Raw genomic sequence first — 19,458 nt, forward strand, 5'->3', positions numbered from 1 at the left:
TGGGGCATAGATATTCAAAATTGTGATGTCCTCTTGGTGGATTTTTCCTTTGATGAGAATATAGTGGCCCTCCTTATCTTTTTTGATTAACTTGGGTTGAACGTCTATTTTATTAGATGTTAGGATGGCTACTCCAGTTTGTTTTCTGGAACCATTTGCTTGAAAGACATTTTTCCAGCCCTTTACTCTAAGGTAGTGTTTATCTTTGTTGCATAGTTCTGTTTCTTGGATGCAACAGAATGTTGGATCCTGTTTCCGCAACCATTCTGTTAGTCTGTGTCTTTTTATTGGGGAGTTGATTCCGTTGATGTTGATAGAAACTAGTGACCAACAATTGTTACTTACTTTAGATGTGGGGTTGGTGGTGTCACTGAGTTTCATTGCTTGTATTCTTTCGGCTATTTTGTTGTGTAGTTATCTATTTCCTCTGTTTCCTTAGATGTAGTTGTTTTCTTCGATTTGGAGTTTCCCTTCTAGTAACTTCTGTAGAGCTGGGTTACTATGCAAATATTGTTTAAATTTGGTTTTGTCATGGAATATTTTGAATTCTCCTTCTATGTTGATTGAAATTTTTGCTGGGTATAGTAGTCTCGGTTGGAATCTGTGGTCCCTTAAGGACTGTATGATTTCTGTCCAGGCCCTTCTGGCTTTCAAAGTTTCTGTTGAGAAATCTGGTGTGATTCTGATAGGCTTACCTTCATATGTTACTTGGCCTTTTTTCCTTGCTGCTTTTAGAATTTTTTCTTTGTTCTGTAGGTTCAGTGTTTTGACTATGATGTTTGGTCTAGTCTATTTGGTGTTCTGTAGGCATCTTGTATGTTTAATGGACATCTCCTTCTTTAAGTTGGGAAAGTTTTCTTCTATAATTTTCTTGAAAATATTTCCCGGACCTTTAAGCCTGATGTCTTCTTTTTCTTCTACTCCTATTATTATTAGATTTTGTCTTTTCATGGTGCCCTTGATTTCTTGGATGTCTTGTTTGGAACTTTTCTGATTTTTTTTTTTCTTTGAGAGACGTGTCAATTTCCGCAAGTGTATCTTTGGAACCTGAGATTCTTTCTTCCATCTCTTGTATTCAGTTGGTGATGCTTACCTTTGTAGTTCCTGATCTTTTCTCTATGTTCTCCAGCTCCAGGTTTTTCTCTATTTGTGTTTTCTTTATTGATTCTCATTCTATTTTCATGTCTTGCACCATTTCCTTCATCTGTTTGAATGTGGAGTCCTGCTTTTCAATGACGGCTTCTATTTTTCTGTTTCCTCTCTATATATCAGTAATTGTGCCTCTACTTCTTTGGCTATATTTGCCTGTATTTCTATGAGAGCTTTGTTTATTTCTTCTTTATGTGCCTTTATTTGTGTGGGCATTTCTTTGAGAGCTTTGTTCATTTCCTCTTTGTTTGCCTCAATTTTCATGGTCATTTCTCTGAGAGCTCTATTTATTTCCTCTTTGTTCATCTCGATTTCTTTGGCTATTTCTCTGAGGGCTTTATTCATTTTATCTTATAAGCCTCTAATAGCTGGACAAACATAGTTTTGAGGTCATTTTCTTGTATATCTAGTGAATTGAAGTTTACATTGGTTTGTGGGGTTGCTGGTGAGGTCATTATGTCCTGATTTCTGTGGGGTGTGTTCTTTCGTCTTCCTCTAGCTATCTGGTTATTTATAACCCTCACTGTTTGTTCCTCAAGTTTGTAGTTTGGGCTATGATCGTCTCTTTCTGTTTTCTGCACTGTTTTTTTCAGGAAGATGAGAGAGGTTCACTGGTTTGGGAGTGTGCACTGTGGTTTCAGTTTTACCTAAGTAAGGAATGTGACGCTGGCGCTATTGGCATGTGCTTTTAGCGGGCGCAGTGTGCATGTGCAGATTCTCTGACTATTGCAGTGGCCTGCAGGCCACTATTGCGCAGTTCTGTCTGAGATCCAGGGATTGTTTGCCTGGATTACACTGGTGGAACCACAAGGCAGAGGCTTCAACATTGTGGCTGCTATCCCCAGAATCCCTATGATGCCCACACTAGGGGTGTGGGTAGCAGGGATCTCCTCTGGTTGCTTCTATGGAGAGGCCCTGGGTCTGGGGCAAACTCTCCCTAGAAGGCTCACTCACTCTCTTGCAGGACCATTTGGAATGCACAGGGGGTCCCCTTGCTCTCTACTCTCTGATTTGGTCCTGCTGCGGAAAATGCATGGGTAGGCTAACAGTCAGCTCTGTGGCACTGTGGCCACAGGACTCGGTGTCCACCTTTCCTGTGTGCTGCCTCTCTGTGTTTTCCCTCTGCCAGGAGGGGTTATGTTGACTGTTCCCGGGGTAGCATGGGAAAGAGTTAGGTTGAGTGTTCTCAATCCCAGATCCTGGGCCCAGATCTCTCTGCCAGAAGCAACCTGGCGGTAGAACCTATGTTTGCTGATCCCGAGAGAGTACCAGGTAGGGTTGAGTGTCCTCAGATCCAGAGCTTGGGTTTCTCTGCCAGGGGCCGCTGGGTGAGCTGGAGATGGTGTGCTGTGTCGGTGGCAGGCTGCCTCTTTGTCCTTCCCCTCTGACCTTCCCCTCCACTAGGGCAAGCTTATGGCGCTAGAGCAAGCTTATGGAGGTGCTCTCAGGGGAGTGCCAGAAGTGGTGGGACTTCTCAGTCCCGATCCTGAGCTGGGGTTTCTCTGCCAGGGGTTGGGGGGCCGCTGGTGTTAGGACTTGGTGCTAGACCTTATTAAGCTGGACCCGGGAGAGTCTCAGGACGTGTTGAATGACCACATTCCCAGATCCCGAGCTGAAGTTTGTTTGCTAGGAGCAGCCGGCAGCACTGGGGTTGGGGCTGTGAAGCCACTGTGTGCCTCTCTATCTCTCCACTCCACTGAGGCAGGGTTATGGTGGCATTCTGGTTCTTGAGGGAGTGCCTGAAAGGATTGGGTTTTCTCAGCCCTGATCTCGTTTTTTTTTGTTGTTGTTGTTGTTTGTTTGTTTGTTTGTTTGGTGGGACCTGCAGCTTTCTTGGGGGCTGGGGTACAGACAGTGTGGTCTGTGGCAGATTCTGCTGGACACGCCCTGCCTCCTCCGAAGACAGAGTAGGGTTTTGGGTGCCGAGAAGTGCCTGGGGATCACCTTTCGGGGTGTCTCCTCGCGGAGGAGTCTGCCATGACCTGATTCTAAACGGACTCAGATCATGGTTAGTCTCTTTCTTCTTAGAAGTCTAGATAACTCTGTTCTGGGTTGATCAGCCCCTTCACTCACCAATTTCCGCGTTGCGGGTCCTCTCCCCTTCAGCTAAGCTGCACACTAGCTGCCGCCGCCATCTTGAAAGACCTTAAAGTTATTTTTAAAAGAAGTTTAAGAGGAAGATATGAAATGGGTGGAAAAAATATGATACACTGAAAAATAATTGTGACATCTCATTTCCTTGAGATTTTATTCCATGTCTACCTTATATCCAACTATGATATGTGTGGTGGTTTGAGTAAGAATTCCTCCTCCCTCCTCCCCCCCCCCATAGCTTCATGTATTTGAATGCTTAGTCTAGTCACTTGGAAGTGTAACTATCTGAAAGGATTAGGAAGTGGGGAGTAGGAGTGGCCTTGTTGGAGGAAGTGTGTCACTGGGAATGGGCCTTGAGATTTCAAAAGTCCAAACTAGAACCAGGCATTCTTTCTTTCTGCTTATGGATCAGGATGTAGCACTCAGGTACTTCTCCAGCCTTATGCCTGCCTGTGTGCCACCCTACTCCCCACCATAGTGATAATGATCATGGACTAAGTCTCTGCAATTAGGAGCAAGTCCAGACAAACTGCTCTTTTATAAGAGTTGCCTTAGTCATGGAATCTCTTCACAGGAATAAAACAGTGACTAAGACAATATGCTTGCTACCATGGGAATAGCAAACACATGTAAACACCCTCTGCTCCTGAGAATGTCAGAAGTTAATTGGTGAGAAAATCCCTAGATATTTTATTATAAACGAATCAGTTATACATACAGTGTCTTTTATAGAATGACCTCAAGAAGATCTTTTCTATGTCTATTTCTCACTATTCCATACATGAACATGAAATGTATTCCTCTTGTCCAAATTAATTGTGCCTTTTTCTCATATTATACCTTGCCTTCCCCATTGGATGCTGTCACTCATCATTTTTACTCTTTCCAGTTTTCAAGGCTACATAAACCATTACCCCTCAATCATGCCCAAGTCCACTGTTATTTCTCCTTGTCACCCTTAAATTCCACATTATTTGTTCTCTGAATCACTCTGTCATTTTTTATTGTCTCTGCAACTCTCTCAGTTCAAAGTCATGATAAAGTCACAAACATCTCTTTATCACCTATAATACCTTAAACGTAATATAAAACTCAAAATAACTGTTACATTGAATTGAATATGAATATAAGAAAATATTATCTGACAACATGTATATAACAGATAAAAGTGTTGGAAAAGAATAGCTTTACGGGCTGCAGAGATAGCTCAGTAGTTAAGAGCACTGTCTGCTCTTCCAGAGGTCCTGAATTCAATTCCCAGCAACCAGATGGTAGCTCACAACCATTTATACTGGGATCTGATGCACTCTCCTGGCATGCAGGGGTACATGCAGATAGAATACTTATATACATAAAAAATAGCTTTATCTATCTATCTATCTATCTATCTATCTATCTATTCATATCTATTCCTATAAAGCTAATCACAATTAGAATTTAGCAGCTAAACCAACATGTCCATTACTTTTCATAATGTGTTTCTCATATATGTATATATAAAAGCACCTTATTTAGTCAAAACTATCATATTAAATTTCCTTATTATTTTCTAAGGGCTGTCAGCTGCTCATTAAATCTTGATTTTATGTCAGGAAGAATTAATAATCTCGCATTTTAGTAAATTTAGAAGCAATAAGGGATTGAGCAGAAATATTTGAATACTCTCTTGGTTGTAAATTGGATACCCAACTTTCAACTAAGTATTAATGGGAAAGAATAGATTGAATTTAGAAGCTGGTTTTTACTTTTTAATATTTCTTCCTCTTTTAACTATATTAAAATGGAAGGGTATAATTATTGTTCAGTACTGGGCAAAATCTGTTTTCATTAAGTTCAAGACAATTTGCAAATACTAATGATACTTAATGTATGGACAATCCAAATGGTTGTGTCTGGAAATTGAAGGAAAATTCTGTAATAATAGAATAACAATAATAGATTTGGGTAAGATTTAAGTATGATGTTGCTCCCTAAAATTAAAGACCCCATGACCTACATCCTTTCCATTGACTTTCATTCCCTAAACTGATGATAAAAATTTTTGGTACTCCATGTTATACATAAACTGTTCTATCTTACTATAGAGATACTATCTTATATCATCATAATAAGATATAGTTCTTAGGGTTTAGTGCCTAATCTGTACCCTGATCTTAGATTTACAGTCCATTAAAAGTATAAAGAACTGAGATGTAGCCCATGGTAGCTCAGTATCCAAGTGGTTTTACCCTAGTAAGGGGAACAGGAACTATTTCTGACATGAACTCAACGACTGGCTACTTTACCTCCCCCCGACCCCTGAGGAAGGAATAGCCTTGCTAGGCCACAGAGGAGGACATGGCAGCCAGTCCTGAAGATACCTGATAAGCTAGGGTCAGATGGAAGGGGAGGAGGACCTCCCCTAGCAGTGGATTTGGAAAGGGGCAGGGAGGAGATGAGGGAGGGAGGGGGCTACGGCTGGGATACAAAGTAAATAACCTGTGACTAAGATAAAAAATAAAAATTAATAAAAAATTGCTTCTAAAAAAAAGTACTGAGAGACAAAGAAAAACCGGAATATAAGTTTTATGGATTTATCCTCTCTACTCACTCTTTTTCCCTAGCCATCTTCCGTCATGTACCATCCCTCAGTGCATTTAGCTGGCATCAGTTTGCTGCAAGAAACAAACTAGTTTATGGACAATTGTAATCATATTTTCAGTGAAGAATATTGCAAGTATATCTCTTTTTGTGTGGTTCTATCATATTGTTTCATATATATTACTCAATGGCACACTTAAACATTGAACTTAACTCTCTTTTTATGTAATTTAAGAGGACATGATAGACACACAGCTCCAAATTATTTCAATTCAGAACTAACTTCTATACTAAGCTTTTGAATGTGGAGGTTACTCATGTAACACAAGGACCTTTTGCTTTACACTAAAAAATGAGAGCCTAGCTTAAGGACCCCTATCAGAAAGATCCAAAGGCTTATAGAAGCTATCTTTTCTCCATGTTTAATCTACTCATATTAAAATTAATGGTATTGCCACTCAGACTTGTAGAAAAACTAAAGAACTGATTTTCTCTCTAGCTCAGATATACTCATATCTAGGTCAAGCTCCTCCCTGGGTGTGGAAACTTTTATCAGGCTAACTTAAATAAACCTTTCTTTTGTCCAGGTTTTACTTACTTTCTTTTTTTCCCTCTTATTACAAGAAAAAATGTATTCTTTCTCACATAATATATTCTGATTATTCTTTCTCCTCCTTCTACTATTTCGAGCTCTTCCCCATCTCCCCTTATAGCTAGGTTCACCCCCCTTTCTGTTTCTCACTAGAAAACAAACAGGCTTCTTTTTTTTTTTTTCTTTTTTTTCAATGCAGTTTATTCAGGAACCTTGAACAATCTTCTGACCCTGGGGAAAGCCAGCCCACAGCTTAAATAGCCTCTGGGTAACCAACCCCAGCGTGCCACGTGGGCAATGCAGATAGGTCCACATACACGGAAGCAAGCCAGATCCTCAGCCTTAGCCAAATATGGAGTTGTTTGTGACAGAGCGCACTCACCATCGGGAAGGTGGAAGGCGGAAACCAGCTCCATCTTTAAGGTGTGGCATTATGCAGCTCTCTATAGTTCCCCCTTTTTGTTTTAGACACATCAGGCAAGAGTAGAGTTCTGATTTCTGATATTAGAAATAAATTGGAACTTTGTACTGATGTTGATTTAGGTGTCATAAAGGATAATAATAAAATAAGATAAAATAACACAAATGCAAATACATCAGAATTAGTCAAAACATATAAACAGAAGGGAAAAAAAGCCCAAGAGAAGACACAAGAAAAGGAGACCCACTCACTTGCACACTAATTAAAAAAAAAAAAAAAAAAGGAAGCACTCAGACACAACATAATGAGACAAGGAACCTCCTTGAGATTTAGTTTATTTTCTGTTGGCCATCTACTTCTCAACATGCAGCCTATTCTTGAGAGTATTTTGTTTCTCCAGTGAAATTCTTTTGGGAGAAACTAAATTTTCATTTGCAAGTAGTTTTCTTTTTTTAAATTTAATTTTATTTTATTAATTATACTTTATTCACTTTGTATCCCCCCATAATCCCCTCCCTCCTCCCCTCCTGGTCCCACCCTCCCTCCCCCTTCTTCACGTATGCCCCTCCCCAAGTCCACTGATAGGGGATGTCCTCTTCTCCTTCCTTCTGATCTTAGTCTATCAGATCACATCAGGAGTGGCTGCACTGTCATCTTCTGTGGCCTGGTAAGGCTGCTCCCCCCTCAGGGGGAGGTGATCAAAGAGCAGGCCAATCAGATTATGTCAGAGGCAGTCCCTCTTCCCATTACTATGGAACCCACTTGGACACTAAACTGCCATGGGCTACATCTGTACAGAGGTCTTAGGTTATCTCCATGCATGGTACTTGATTGGAGTATGAGTCTATGGGAAGACCCCTGTGTTCAAATTTTCTGGTTCTGTTGCTCTCCTTGTGGGGTTCCTGTCCTCTCCAGATCTTACTATTTCCCACTTCTTACATAAGATTCCATGCACTCTGCCCAAGAGTTGACCATAAGTCTCAATGTCTGATTTGATAGTCTGCAGGGCAAAGCCTTTCAGAGGCCCTCTGTGGCAGGTTCATAGGTTGTTTCTTGTTTTCTTCTTATGTCCATCCTCTTTGCCTTTCAGGATGGGGATTGAGCGTTTTAGTCAGGGTCCTCTCTCTTGATTAGTTTCTTTAAATGTACAAATTTTAGTAGGTTTATCCTATGTCTATATGAGTGAGTATATACCATGTGTTTCTTTCTGCTTCTGGGACAGCTGACTCAGGATGATCCTTTCCAGGTTCTACCATTTACCTCCAAATTTCATGATTTCCTTATTTTTCATTGCTGAGTAATACTCCATTGTGTAGATGTACCACAATTTCTGCATCCATTCTTCAGTTGAGGGGCATCTGGACTATTTCCAGCTTCTGGCTATTACAAATACAGCTGCTACAAACATGGTTGAGCAAATGTCCTTATTGTGTACTTGAGCCTCTTTTGGATATATGCCTAGGAGAGGTATGGCTGGATCTTGAGGAAGCGCTATTTCTAGTGGTCTGAGAAAGCACCAGATTGATTTCCAGAGTGGTTGCACAAGTTTACATTCCTACCAGCAGTAGAGGAGGGTTCCCCTTTCTCCACAAACTCTCCAGCATTTGTTGTTACTTGAGCTTTTCATCTTGGCCATTCTGATGGCGCAGACCGGCGGGTATGAGCCGCCATCATTGAACTGTGCTTCATGCAAGTAGTTTTCAGTTGGATATAGCTTCTGGGTTAGGGATGGGGGCATATGTCCACATCTCTTTTCAGCTAAATACCTGATCTGGTGTAGACCACTGCAGGCTGTGGCATGCTGCCTTAGTTGATATGAGTTTACATGTGCATCTATCTATGATTTGTTGCTTTATTTTCTTTTTCTCCATGACTTCTGGTTATTAATACTCTCTCCACATCCTCTTCTACTGAGTTCTTTGAACTCTAAGAGGGAGGATTTGATGTCAACCTCCCATTTAGGGCTGAGTTTTCCAAGGTCTCTCACTTTCTGCCTAATGTCTCTGTCAGTTTCTGTATTTATTTCCATCTGCTGCAGAAAGATAATCTGATAATGGCTGAGCAAGACACTGATGGATGAGCATAGCAGAATGTCATTAAGAGTCATTTAATGACTATGTTTTTTTTCTTTGTTTTTATCTTTTGTTTGTTCTAACTTAGGTCCCTTGGCTTTCTAGTGCCATTTTCTTGGTCACCCAAGCAGTATTGGGTATGGGTTTCATCTCATGGAGTGGGCCTTCAGTAAAATCAGATATTGATTGACAGGGTGCAGCAATGGGAATAGAAGATTGAAGTGGAAAACAAGAGGGAAGATGGAGACAAGGGAGGGAATACTGTGGAGAGACAGCTAAAATTAAGGAACATTTGAAAGGAAGTATGGAAACTTAATAAATTAGAAACTTTCTAAAATATATACTTATTTGAAGGTGATTTAAATGAAATTGGCAAATGATAGGAGAGACAAAGCTCCAACTAACCATCTCTTGTCACCATATGATGATTTCAGTATCAGGATTGGGTTATATGTAATTGAGTTGTTTGCCAAAGTGGTCCCATAGGAATCCCCATACAACCTAGGCTATTACCAACACAATAGACTGGTCTCTGCAAACTGACATCAAGGTCCATTACTGAAAGTGATATTTACACAACTCATTGAACATGGAGGAGTCAAGCTGGTGCCTACATCGGCCTTCACTTTTATATTCCAGCATCTTTGATACAGAAAGGTACTCTGCATGCTATCAAAAAAGAACATAAGAACCAACTCAGCTACAAAGCTTTTGATCTGCAATGACACACTCAAATCTTTTGATCTACAATGGCATACTAGTGCAATCATAGCGCAGACATTTTCTTTCTTAAAATAAGAAAGATATAAGTGTCAAAAACTAGAAGAAAATGAGCATAATAAAAAGTAGAAAGAATTCATAAGGAAAAAGCAAGTAGTAGAGAGATAGTCTCTTGTGGATAATTGACAGTTGTCAGAAAGTAATCTTTTGCTTCAAAGGCTATTAAAGGATGTCCAGCATTCCTCTTATTTTGCATAGATGCTGCTTGGGTTTTTACCTAAGCCTCTGCTTCAAACCTTACTTTAGATTAGATGTTGATTGCCATTGCCTTTTTAAAATAACTTTAATGCCAGTGCTTCTTTTGTTGGTATTTTAGTAATCCTATGCTTCATTTCAATTTACATCATTCCAGCATTTACTTCCACACAACAAATATATTACTTTATAAATGTGTGACAAGTAATAAGAATTCATCTATTCCTCAAACACTTTTCACAGAGTAATTATAATTATACCCATTTTATACATGAAAAACTCTAGACCCAGATAAACTATGCCTGATATCATACCACTAACAAGTGGAAAGGCAAGAATTTACCCCAGACTTGCATAATTTTTTAATCTTTTCCTATTAGGCTACTCTATCTCCTTTCACTATTTAAGAATCGTATTTATATCTTTCCTCCACAAATAAGGTATAGTGAGTTTATTATCAATTATTGTATACTGTTCTTGCCTAAATAATGCCAATGGAAATGTTTCCGTAACCATTTCAAAAGAACTGGGTTTAACTATATATTCTAATGCTTGAAAACAGAAATAACACTTTCTGTGTATGTTAACTTCTATTCATGTCTTCAGGGATGACCATTTGGTATTGGGTAACCAACTGTGTACTCTTCTCTGGGAAAGACTGTTTTTTCTACTTTTAGCATTATTTAGTTGCCTATAATTCTTTATGTATTGTTGAAGCCTCCTAGTCTTTCTATAGGCCATTTGAGCATGTCTGTTTTTGTTTCTGTTCAACTAATATTTAGGTAGTTATGCTGGTAAGACTTTATGGAATGGATGTAACTTCTAATATTTCTGAGAGACACAATCACACAGCAAACTTAATGTTTTTCTAGCTCTTACAGTCCTTCTGTTTCTTCTTCAGCAATGATCCTTTAGCTTAAGTACAGGAGTTGTCTTATAGATATAGCATTTGAGATTGGGCTCCACAACTCTGAGTTTTGATTTGTTGTAGTTTTTGTAATAGTTTCTGTTGCAAAGAGAAGCTTTCTTGATGAGAGGGGAAGGACTATAAATATCTGTAGGTATAAAGACAACTATTTTGAATGTACTAAAAGATTAGGCTCCTTTGGGAAAATGGAAGTAGCTTCTTCTCCAATATCCATGACTTATTAGTCCTGGGTAGTTGGCCAAGTTTCCAGTACCAGGCATAGCTTCCCTTTTGTTGAACAGTTCTAAAGCTAATTAGAGAGCTGTTGGTTATGCCAAGGTACATGTGACATAACTATACCCTTAAGGTTATCATGCCATGGTAGTCATGGTTATTCATAGGAGGCATCATAGCTGAGTAGGACTTTTGGTGGATCCCCTCCCTTGGAAGTTTGCATGGTACCATAAATGCTAGTCCTTTGGGAGAATGCTTTTGGTTCATTTCCTGCTCAGGGTCTCTGGGCACCCTGGCTGAAGTACATGTGTCTTTAGCAATAGAGACTTGCCTTCCACTACTGAGGGGACCAAGGACAATAGTAATAGCCTTTAATGTTTTAGGAGTCCCTTAAAAAGTCTTGTACAATAACTCCACAGAGGGATTTTCATGAATGGTATTAGAGTATTTGTTAAATAGTCATTAACTCTAGGAAAAAAAGCATTGTTATCTCAGAGGAGAAAAAAATAGATCACTTCTTTCTGGGAAAAAGGAAAAGAGATTCAAATAGGATAGCAAATGCTTTGTGGAAATCAAAGTCAAATTCCCTAATCATTTACTCTTATTTCACCATTCCCCCTTTCTCTCTTTCCATTCTGTAATTTTTGGTGACTATGTAAATTTAAGACCATTACAAATCTAGAACATTTGCTCTCTTCTTTCCTGATTGTATTGTCACACAGTCTGACCAAAACTATATCATTTACTCAGTGAATCTCAGCAGGCCCTTTGTTGTGAGTTCTAATTTTTGACTCTTTTTAAAATATGCTCTACAGCACAGAGATAGCCTTTGGCTAGAACAGATGATATGCCAGAAGGGTTCTGTAAGCCATGTTGCTTTTCTTTTTTTCTTTTATCATGAAAGGGCACAAGCACTCAGTGACATGGCCCAGTTTTCTCACTAATTTAACTGAATGTACAATGATGTTGGCATTTGGGATTAAATACAACCATACTTCTATGTTCACAGTGCTTTTGGGGTAAAGTGCATTGTTTGGCGCATTTCTTATGAATGGTTTTATGTATCTGTCATGTGTAATTTTGCTTCTATTCTCTGTGCAAAATGATAACTTTAAAAAATCTGTCAAAAACCCCAGTAATAACTGAAAAACATGGGTTGTAGTACCAGAACAACCACTCTATACATAATTCTGTTTTTCCTATACATACTAATTAAGAAAAAACACACTAATTAAGATTCATCCTCATTAAGATAATTAAATACTCACAACATTTTCATAGCACTTGATTTTTTTCCTTGTTAACTATATCAGCATTGGACACTATTCATAAATGACAAATTATCCAATAAACCAACTATTTTTCTATATTTTTATTGATAAGGACTTTATAGCTAAACAGTGTCAGATTTTATAGCACTTGGTTTCTAAGTTTTCCTTAAGTACAAACACAATGGACTTTTTAACAGGAACTTCTGCTTCTGTATGCAGTAGTTGTTTATATCAGAAATAGACAGGACAAAAAAAAATTCAAACCTGCTATGGACCAGTTTGCACTAAAACACCTTTAAAACATCTTTTGACACCTAACCCAAATTGTTAATCTGTTCTGCACTGATTTTTTAAATGCTGTATGTATTTAGTAGGTAAAAGGCAAAGTAGTTTTAAGGAAATATGAGAAGGGATAGAAAGATAGCTCTGCAATTAAGAGAACTTTTTACTTGTGCAAAAAACTTAGTTTTGATTTCCAGCACCCATATGGTTGTTTGTAACTCTAATAACAAGGATCCAATATCTTCTTCTGAGTTCCACCAGCACCATGCACATACATACTACACAGCCAAAACACCCCTACAAGTAAAATAAAAAAAATTAAAATTTTTAAAGAAAATATGAGAGTTTGGTGCTATGGCACATACCTTTTATTGCAGCACTGGGGAAGGCAGAGGCAAATAGACCTCTGAGAGTTTGATGCCAGACTAGACTACAAAGTGAGTCAAGGACAGCTGAGGATATACAGAAAAACCCTGTCTCAAGAAGAAGAAGAAGAAGAAGAAGAAGAAGAAGAAGAAGAAGAAGAAGAAGAAGAAGAAGAAGAAGAAGAAGAAGAAGCAGAAGAAGAAGAAGAAGAAGAAGAAGAAGAAGAAGAAGAAGAAGAAGAAGAAGAAGAAGAAGAAGAAGAAAACTAACAAACAGAAGAAAATGACTTATGTAAAATGATGGAATCATGAAAGTAACCCCTAACACAAGAAATTGAAAGACTAAAGACTTTTCATTCAGTCCTATATGCTCTAGACACTTCAAAAAAATTGACAAAAGAGCAAGGTGTGGAAGTGCACTCCTGTAATCTCAGCCCTGAAGAGAATGAGGTAGGAATATCATAACAGAAGTATAATCACAAACTCCTAGTCAGAAAAAGAAGGGAAAGGAAATAAAACACATTAATGTGTATGAATGTTTGGCTATAGGGAATGGCACTATTAAGAGGAGTGGCCTTGGAGTAAGTCTGGCCTCATGAAAGGAAGTAATGCACTGTGTAGGTGTGCCTTGAGGTCTTATATATACTCAAGCTCCACCTAGTGTGACACACAATCTACTTCTGCTGCCTGAGGAGCAAATGTAGAACTCTTGGCTTCTCCAGTACCATGTCTGCTTGTATGCTTCCTGTCATGATAATAATGGACTAAACCTCTGAAACTTTAAGGCAGCACCAAGTAAATGTTTTCATTTATAAAGTTGCCTTGTTCATGTTGTATCTTCACAGCAGTGAAACTAATAAGTCAGATGGTATAGAACAGTGGTAAGGATATGGATTACAGAAAAATGGTTGTAGAGATCTGAGGAAGGAAGGAAGGAAGGAAGGAAGGAAGGAAGGAAGGAAGGAAGGAAGGAAGGAAGGAAGGAAGGAAGGAAGGAAATAGAAAATTATGGTTCTTATTGAATTCTATTGTTTCCCATTGTACTGACTTTAGTGCCTACAAAGAAATGGTTGTATGTCCACCGGCTACAAACCACATATACTTTCTTCAGGACAGAATCTGTATGGCAACCTTTAAGAAATGCCATATTTCTTTACCTATAATTTTGTGTTTTATTTCATTGTATAGTTTTTAAATGAGGGAGACGAGAAGAAAAGACAACCTACAAAGACGAGTGCTGAACTACTTTTGCAAAGACACCATTACATTGAATATGATGGACTACAGTTCTAAATGGGCAATTCGGAGAAAGGTATATGGAAATTAGAAACAAACAAGGAGAAAGACATCAAATAAAAAAAAAACTAAAATATCGTTGTCAGCATAGAAAAAAAGGCAGTAAGGTAAAAAGGAATTTTTAATAAAAATGAATAAAAGATGTTTTATATCAATTTTATGTAAGACTGTCAAAGCCTTTTGTAAACAGTGTTTTATATGATTGTAAGGGATGACAATGTTTGTTTAACAAGGACTATGTTAATAAAATGATGAGAGAAGCAACATCTTATGTAACTTTAAATTTAGGTTCTCTGTGTCCATCACTGTACTTTTGTTGTAAAGTTACTCTAAGATAATTCTTACACCAACAGTAACAATAAAAACCTCATTCTACACATTTGCATGAAAACTTTAGCATGATATGGCTTGTGGTATAGAACAACATCTGAGTTAGTAACTGTCTTCATGTTTTATGATGAAATACCTGACAGAAGCAACCTAAGAAAAGAAAGGTTTATTTAGCTGATGGTTTAAAGTGATACAGTCCATCATGGTGACAAGGCATGATAGATGAGCTCCATCCATGATAGTGGGGATCTAAGGCTGCTGATTATGTCTGGAACAGTAGACAGGAAGTAAAAATGTCTTGGGATCAGGCTATAAACCTCAAAGGCCCCTCCCCAGCTACTCACTCTTTATAGCTAGGCCCTACATCCTGGGGTCCCATAACCTTCTAAACTAGTACCATTGACTAGGAAGAAAATATTAAGATATATCAGCTCTTGTGGGAGTAGGATAGTACTCAAGCCAAGGTTTGAAAGAGAAGGTGTTCCATGATTATGTATGGTCCTTAATCTTTCAGCTGCAGCTTTGAGATAGATCTCTGCCCTGTTTCCAGTATGAATTACAGTAAAAAGAAGCAGTCAACTATGTGTTTTAAGAATATCATCTTCCCTCTAGCCAGAATCATTGTGTAATAAACTGTCAAAATGATTATAAAGTGATTTTCCATTATGCTGACCAAGTAAATTGGTGGACATGGAAAGACGCTTTACAAAATTCAAAGGACCAAGATATGTTACTAAGTAAAAGTATCTACTATTATATGTCATCCATTTTTTCCATCAATAAAAGCTAATGCATACTTTAGATTTTTAGAATCAATATAATATAGTCCCACAGACTAAGTGACTCAAAATACTAAGGTAAAAATTCAAGATATCGGACACATTGGTCCTTCTGGGACCAATCCATTCTCTCCTTCCCTCCTAGCTTCTTCTGGTTCCCAACAATCCTTACCATTTCTTGGTTTGCATCTGCATCACTTCATTCTCTGTCTCCTTTATCACATGGCCACTTTTCTCTTCTGTGTCTAAATCACTTTCTTGTGATAAAGACATTAGTCATGGGATTTAGAGTGCATCTACATCCAGTATAGTTTCATTTTAACTTGGTTACATCTAAAAATAAAATCCTTTTGGCTACATTCATTCAAAGCAGCAGTCAGGGCTTCAATATTTCTTTTAGGAGAATAAAACCCAACCAACATGTACCTTCTTTGTACCAGATACAACTTTATAGGCTAGAGATAGAAAAATAAAAATGAGATGCAATATTTTCATTCAAAGACTTTGTTCAAATTGGTGTAGTCATAAATACATAATTATTATGTGACAAGTACATGAATGTTTGCCTTAGAATGCCATGGCAACAAAGAAAAATGTGAGTTAAAATTGTGTTAGGTAGCTACAAAAAATTTACTATGATGTTCTTTGAATTTGTGAGCATGATTTTGGAGTTGATGGGCAAATTTATGGTGAAGCATTAGCAGAGGCCATTCCAGAGAAAGTAGTCACATATGTAAGACCATAAGAATGTGTAGGACTTTGTGGCATTCAAGAAAGATAAATTCATGTAACTAGCCACTATAGTTAGTTATTGGGCATAGGTGGCATGTATAGGAAATAATTAAACTAAAATGTCTATGCTAATACTCTTTTGTTAATGTGTTTTGAGCCTGTAAGTAAGAATGTTACCTCCTAAAATGAAATAAGACAAGAGTTAATAAAGTATTTTATGAATTTAGGAAGGCCATTTTGGTTTTGTGAACATTATTTGAATTAGAGCTTATTTTAAGGAGATGCATTTTTTATTTATCTTTAAATGTGTAGACACACAAACTAAGTTCAGATTATTCTGTCATTCCATCTATTGCCTAGTATTCTCCTTAGGGACCCATTATTAATGAACAAATATGGCTAAATTATAACTGTTTTCTCTGCTATAGTCCAACTTTTAATATTTATTTGTATACTCTCAATCAACCTGAAATTTTGGATAGATATCACTGCACGAGAGAATACAGCACACTTTAAGAATAAAGAGACATAAATTTGTATGACGTTAACAAAGGATGTCCCTTTCCAGTTCCTCTGCAAGCTTCTATGAATAGAGTTAGGATAACTCTATTAGATTCTAATAGAGTCAGTCATCACCCATCTCCCAATGCCTATATCTAATATCACCTGTTTTTTTGTGTCTCAGCTCTTCCTGAAGGCCACTCATATGGCAGCATGAACACTAACTGCAAGAGATGCATTTAAAAGAGACTTCTTGCAACCTCTCATCTAAATTGCCGACATTCATTTTTACTCATTTGCTATTTGATCACCTCTCTATCAATTTAGGAGAGTATGAAGTCTGACAGAAAAGTATCTGCAAGTTTAATTAAGCCCACTTCTTTTAACAAGTTTTGTGGCAAGCCTATTGATAATTATTAATATTTATCATTGATTTATCTTTTAGTTAAACATTGGCTATTCCTAAAACATCTGTATATCCAAATCATCACACAGAGACTAGGATTTATTTAATTAACCTAGAACACCATCCTGGGCAATAGTTACTCCATCCTAAACTTCTAAGCCTGCATAGCTTCCTCCCATTCAGATTTCTCACATTATACTTGCTTTTTAGTTATATCTTAAGTCAGGTTAATATCCCCTGGTGTTTCCCGGTCCTTTCCTCTGTAATCTCCCCTCCCATCTCCTCTTTCTCCTCCCCTCCAAACCAGGATATCACACCCTATTTTCTCCATTGCTCAGCTTTGGCTGGTTGTTCTTATTGGTAATACAGAGAACAAATGGTAGCATTTGTTCTACCAAATCCAGCCTGCTCCTGAGATTCACGGATGACACCTTTGATCCAGAACTTGCAGCAACAATAGGTGTTGACTTTAAAGTGTAAACTATTTCAGTGGATGGAAATAAGGCTAAACTTGCAATATGGGATATGGCTGATCAAGAGAGGTTCAGAGCATTAACTACCAGCTATTACAGAGGTGCACAGGGAGTTATACTAATTTATGATGTCACAAGAAGAGACACCTTTGTTAAACTGGATAATTGGTTAAACAAATTGGAAATATACTGTATAAGAAATGACATATTAAACATGCTAGTTGTAAATAAAATTGATAAAGAAAATAGTGAAGTTGATAGAAATGAAGGCCTGAAATTTGCATGCAAGTATTCTATGTTTTTTTATAGAGGCAAGTGCAAAAACCTATGATGGTGTTCAGTGTGCCTTTGAGGAGCTTGTTGAAAGAATCATTCAGACACCTGAACTGTGGGAAAGTGAGAACCAGAACAAAGGAGTCAAGCTGTCACACAGGGAAGAAAGCCACAGAGGAGGAGCCTGTGCTCTGTGTTATAAACTCTGGGAAGTCCATCTCTTGCATATTTGATCAGATAGTGACATCTTTCTGTATATAAACTCTTAACTGCTATTAGGGACCTTGCAGTTTGCACATAATTGTTTTTATCATGGCAATGAATATTTGCAAGAACTCCCCTCATTGGTTTTCCCAGGTGAAATGTTATAGTAAGCAGGCACAGTTTCCAGTCTATAGTTAGTTTGTTTGTTTAAGGAAGGAAAGTTTATTTTGGCTCACAGTTTGAAGGAATATAGTCTGTCATGGAAGGGAGGCATGACAACAGGAATGAGGCAGCAGGTCACATGGTATCCACAGTCAGGAAGCAGAGAGAGATGGATGCTGGTGCTCAGCTCACTTTCTCTGTGTTCATTCAGTCCAGGACTCCAGCCCGTGGAATGGAGCCACCCAAACTTAAGGTCATCTTCTCATCCCAGTCTAGAAATTCCTCACAAATATGCAAAGAGATTTTCATTTCTATTGTTATTCTTATTTTTTTCTGGATTTGTTTATTTTTATTAATTACAGTTTATTTACTTTGTATCTCCCCTGTAGCTCCCTCCCTCCTTGCCCTCCCTCCCTCTTACCTTCCCCTCCCCCAGTCCATTGATAAGGAAGGTCCTCCTCCTCTTCCCTCTGATCCTAGTCTATCAGGTCTCATCAGGAGTGGCTATATCATCTTCCTCTGTGACCTGGTAAGGCTGCTTCCTCCTCAGGCAGAGGTGATCAAAGAGGGGGCCAATCAGATCCTGTCAGAGATAGTCCCTGTTCCCATTACTATGGAACCTAATTGGACACTGAACTGACATGGGCTACCTCTGTGCAGGAGTTCCTGGCTATCTCCATGAATAGTCCTTGGCTGGAGTAATGGAAAAGAAAATAGGTGTACCGTCATGAGTACATTTGATTTTATGTTTTATATTTGTCATGCTATTTTTTAATCCATCTATTATGTGTTGCTGCAAGTCTGCTTTTTTCCCTTTTGCTTAATTACTGAATTACTTGGTCTGTAAAGCTAGAAATGTGGGGAGGTATGTCAGTATCATGAAGCCTGTCCAGTGTCCAGTGAGGACTAACATGCAGAGGTTTTCTCCAATGTTTGAGATTGTTAGTACTAAGTAAAATTCTCAGTTCGGGATATAGCTCAGGGCAATTCATATAAATCTCTATGCGCTGATGTTGCTCCCAAAATAGTATTGATAAGTTAAAGCAATTTGGTATTTGAATTTACTCCATTGATTAGCTCAATTACCTGGAGCTTTAACACTGTGTGGCACACATTGGGTTTCTGATCCTTGGTTTGATGTTTTAGTTACATGGTAACAGCCAGGATGCCAGTAAGGCTGTCCCTCATGTGGGTTTCAGAAGGGCATGAAGAGTATATTATAACTCTTTTAATAGTCCCTCTTTTGGGAACCCTCCTCCACTGCTGGTGGGAATGTAAACTGGTACAACCACTTTGGAAGTCTATCTGGTCCTTTCTCAGAAAATTAGGAATAGTGCTTCCTCAAGACCCAGCTATACCA

At 38.3% G+C, this 19,458-nt stretch overlaps 1 protein-coding gene and 1 pseudogene across 6 annotated transcripts in view; both read left to right on the plus strand.

The window, feature by feature from the left end:
• Diaph2 (diaphanous related formin 2) overlaps window positions 1-19,458 on the plus strand; it is a 980,694-nt gene that overhangs the window by 905,526 nt on the left and 55,710 nt on the right. The window contains exon 28 of one of the 6 annotated variants that reach the window (XM_060375361.1): window positions 14,131-15,197. The exons of the other annotated variants lie outside the window; for them this stretch is intronic. Coding sequence (XP_060231344.1) covers window positions 14,131-14,141 — 11 coding nt within the window. The 3' untranslated portion in view covers window positions 14,142-15,197. Of the gene's footprint in view, window positions 1-14,130; window positions 15,198-19,458 lie in introns of those variants that run through there. 6 annotated transcript variants of the gene reach the window in all.
• Window positions 14,219-18,168, plus strand: LOC110543512 (ras-related protein Rab-18-like; annotated as a pseudogene).

This window comes from Meriones unguiculatus, chromosome X, assembly GCF_030254825.1.
Source record: "Meriones unguiculatus strain TT.TT164.6M chromosome X, Bangor_MerUng_6.1, whole genome shotgun sequence".
In the NCBI taxonomy this organism is placed as follows: Eukaryota; Metazoa; Chordata; class Mammalia; order Rodentia; family Muridae; genus Meriones; species Meriones unguiculatus.